Source organism: Hakea prostrata, unplaced genomic scaffold, assembly GCF_041222555.1.
Source record: "Hakea prostrata isolate BN-2017 unplaced genomic scaffold, UWA_Hpros_2 contig_100, whole genome shotgun sequence".
Taxonomy (NCBI): Eukaryota; Viridiplantae; Streptophyta; class Magnoliopsida; order Proteales; family Proteaceae; genus Hakea; species Hakea prostrata.
The window spans coordinates 32702-36494 of NW_028291219.1; the positions used below are offsets into that span (position 1 = coordinate 32702).

The 3793-nt window shown below is 36.1% G+C and overlaps 1 protein-coding gene across 1 annotated transcript; it reads left to right on the plus strand.

The window, feature by feature from the left end:
• Positions 1 to 2614: 2614 nt before the first annotated feature.
• On the plus strand, positions 2615 to 3211 carry LOC148998888 (uncharacterized). The gene has a single exon (XM_089141622.1). The coding sequence runs from the start codon at positions 2615 to 2617 to the stop codon at positions 3209 to 3211; it is 597 nt and encodes a 198-aa protein (XP_088997748.1).
• The last annotated feature ends 582 nt before the right edge of the window (positions 3212 to 3793 follow it).

Consider the following 3793-nt stretch of genomic DNA (forward strand, 5'->3'; position numbering starts at 1 on the left):
TTCTTGGTAAAATATATAGTGGTTTTGAATCTTTGACAGACTTTGTGTATGAAAGAGATGTAAATTATCTGAACCAAAAAACAGATAGAGATATAAATTATTAAATTAAGAGACTATCGCTAGGAAACAAGAAGACTTGACTAGTAGTAGTTACTATAGTCAATACATATGAAGGAAATGGCATAATGATTTTGAATTCAAAACATCACATACAAATATAAGTTAATTGATTAAAATTATTTATTACAAGACGTCCCCTGAAAGGCAAGATATGCTCACATCGTTAGGATGATTTCTACCCATTATGAATGGTAATTTTTTTTATATTTTAAAGTAGCTGATAATATTAATAAAAGAAGAGACTATACATGAGATTACAGACGGTAATAAGTTCTGTCAAAGGCGTCACTATAAACAAGCTCAGCCGACCTAGGCGGAAGAAAGTTACAATCAAAGACCACCTCCCCCGGCATGGAAAGAAATCCAGCTAAAAAATCAGCACAAGTATTGACCTCTTGAAAATTATGCTCGAATAAACACTCTTGAAATTGTGACGCCATCACTCTGATATCTTCCACAATGTCTACCCCCTTCCATGGGACTGAGTACTTCCTCAACAGCATCGCCAATGCTGTAGCTGAGTTTGAACAAATAATCACACGGGGAATGTGTAGCTAGATAACTTGTGTACTATTAGCCCCTTTCTAATAGCTTGCAGTTTCATCAAAAGATATTGCCCTCCACAAAGGAACCGGAAATAGCGAAAGTACATCGACATTGCGAATCCTTGCCTATAGTGCCATAGCCACCCATCTCATTTCTCACGGAACCATCACAACAAATTGATGTCCACCCAAGAGGCGGATTCTTCAAGGACATTGCAAGAGCCTTTTTAAAATTAAGTAAAACTAACATGATTTTCCATCGATGGAAGAAGCTTCTGGAGATAGCATCGTCAAGAAACGACCGGTAATTGGGTTGAAGAAAAGCCTCCAAAGCTTTGCGAGTAAGAATCTTGCTAGCGATTTTCACGTAACAAATTAATCTAGAATAAATTATAGATTGCACGCTTTAGTGCCCCCTAAATTACAGATTGAACACTTTCAAAATTACAAATTGCATTAGGAGTGAAATGTCTATATTATCCTCATTATAGTATAATGACTAATCTACCCCATTTTAAATTCTCTCACACCCAACTCTTAGGAGGAAAAAAATCTTTCACCCATCTTCTACCTACACTATCGGACCACCACCGTCAAAAGACGCCCAATGCCCTCACCGTCCCTATTAGAAAATCCTCTCTCTCTCTCTCTTACCTCAAAAAAAATAGGGCTAATTTGAGTAATTTTTATCATAATAATATATTATGATGATTTTGTTGTATGTGAACGAGATTTGATTATTAAATTAGGAGTCTTTCACTAGAAAACAAAAAGAGTTGACTAGTAATAGTAACTATAGACACGTCCACTGACAAGCTGTTATAATCACATGCAAATATAAGTTAATTGACTAATTATCTGTTACGCTAAACCTCTCGAAAGTCAAAGGATGGTTTTTTTTTTTGTTTTTTTTTAAATCAATTATTGAGGTTGGGTGGAAAGAAGACCTATAGATCTTCCACCCAACGAGATTTTTATATTCATATAGTTAGATTTCTGATTGGTCACTTTCATTTATTTATACGTTCATTTATTCTGGTTGACATTAACCTTCTGAAATTGTTAGTAATGAACAACGTATCAAGCGTGTGGAATTACCTTCTTTCCAAATTGTTTTCATGTGATTCTCAACTGTAGAAGGAAAATATCGAAAATAAAATACCTATAGAGGAGATTCGATAGGTAGAGAAGATCAAGAAAATTAGGGTTTTTCCCTTCAAGTCAAACAATAACCATTAGGCTTCTAGTTTCAGCCAAAGGATTTGATTTTGTAAATTTAAAATTCAAGAAGAATCCTCTAAATATGACAAAATATATTATAATTACAAAGAAGCCTCTATTTTTTTTTTTATTGAAACCTGTAATGCAGTGCTAATCTGATGGTCAATTGAGATATTGAATAAAAATATAAACTAAAAATGTATAAAGGCATTTTGGTTACAAAAAAAAAAACCATTTTGTCCTTAATTGGATTTTATGGATACCACAGGGGAGACAAATGCAAAATTTTCATTTTTAGGGTTAAAAATGACATTAATCAAACCTCAGGGATCCAAATTAAAATTACTCTTTTTTTTTTTTTTTTTTGGGGGGGGGGGGGGGGGAGGAACATAAGAGTAATAAACGATAAATGATAAGTTGAGGATTAACTAAACGGTTGGGATGGAAATATGGCGGCTCTAGAGAAAGACGGTGTGACTAGAGAATCAGTGTTTTAGCATTTGCAATCTACAAAAGGGGTTGGTAATAGAAGTCCAGATCTGGTGGAGGGTGGAAAAATTTAAGCGGGGGTGGTGGGGAGTGCAATCATGCCAGAAATCGATTCCCTACCCTCTTCAATGTAGGCAAGCTCATATCGTTGCATTGTTATTTCCCAACAATAGTACTAGTTGCAACACACTCTATTTTGCTTCTCCCTAATTGGGAGAGCAATTTTTCGTCAAACAACAATGGATGCTTTGCGTGAACTGGTTTTGAAATCATGGAAATTGAGTAAAGAAGTTGTTTTACATTCTCTGGGAAAGAGTTTCGTGATTTTACAATTTAAATGTGAGGAGGATATATCAGAGGTTTGGCGAAGAGGAGTATGGAAAATCTGCAATCAGTTGATTCGTTTCCTATGTTGGCGTCTAGACTTTAACATTCATGCTCCCCAACCTACAGCCAAATTGGTCTGGATTCGTTTCCTTGACCTCCCACTTGAGATATGGAATGCCAATGTATTACTTTCTATTGCCAAGACTGTGGGTCGTCCAGTCTCTTTAGATCGCCACACTTGCCAAGGTTCGGTAGGACATTATGCACGAATTCTGGTGGAATTAGAATTGGATGTTGAGAGTGTCTTTGAAATTCAAATAGAACATCTAGAACCTGGTTCAAAGCATGTCTATAGTTTTCTTCAAAAGGTGATCTATGAGGATGGTCTCCAGCGGTGTTTTCGTTGTAGTCTTGAGGGTCATTTGGGTCAGAGTTGCATTGTTATTTCATCTGCCGCAAGGGAGAAAAACAATCAACAGAGGTTGATGATAGTAATTAGGATAGGATAGGAGCCTCTTTGTGGGAGAGGATGGGAGAGGATCGTGCTACTTTATAATTCTTATCAAGTAACCTTTTCTTTTGGAATATTCGTAGCATTGGCAATGTGACTGGTAGGAGGGCTCTGAAACATCTATTAATGACTCACCATTCAAACATATTTTGTGTCATTGAACCAAAAGTAGAGGTCATTAAGTGCCCAATTCTTTTAATTAATCGATTGGGGTATTTTTCTAATTTTGTGTATAATTTTCGGAATAACAAAATTTAAAATCTTTGGGTCTCTATTATTTCTTCTTTTGACCAACAAATCTCACTCCAATTCATGTGGCGAGGTTTGTAATTTGGGTTATTTGTGGTTCATGCTTGTTGTGATAGATAAGATTGCATACGTTTATGGGGGGACCTTGCTGCCCTCCCTCTTTCCAATTTACCTTTTTTTGGTCACATGGGGTTTCAATGTGTTGTTACGAGTTTCAAAAAGGAGGATTAGGTAGCTTTCAATTGGGTTCAGCAGCTGACTTTCAAGCTACAATTGATGCGTGTGAGCTGCTGGAGATTCCATCATCGGGGAGAAAGTTTAAATGGTTGAA

Excerpts from the sequence above, each read along its gene's own strand:
- LOC148998888 (XM_089141622.1), top strand. The coding sequence starts at position 2,615 with ATGGATGCTTTGCGTGAACTGGTTTTGAAATCATGGAAATTGAGTAAA.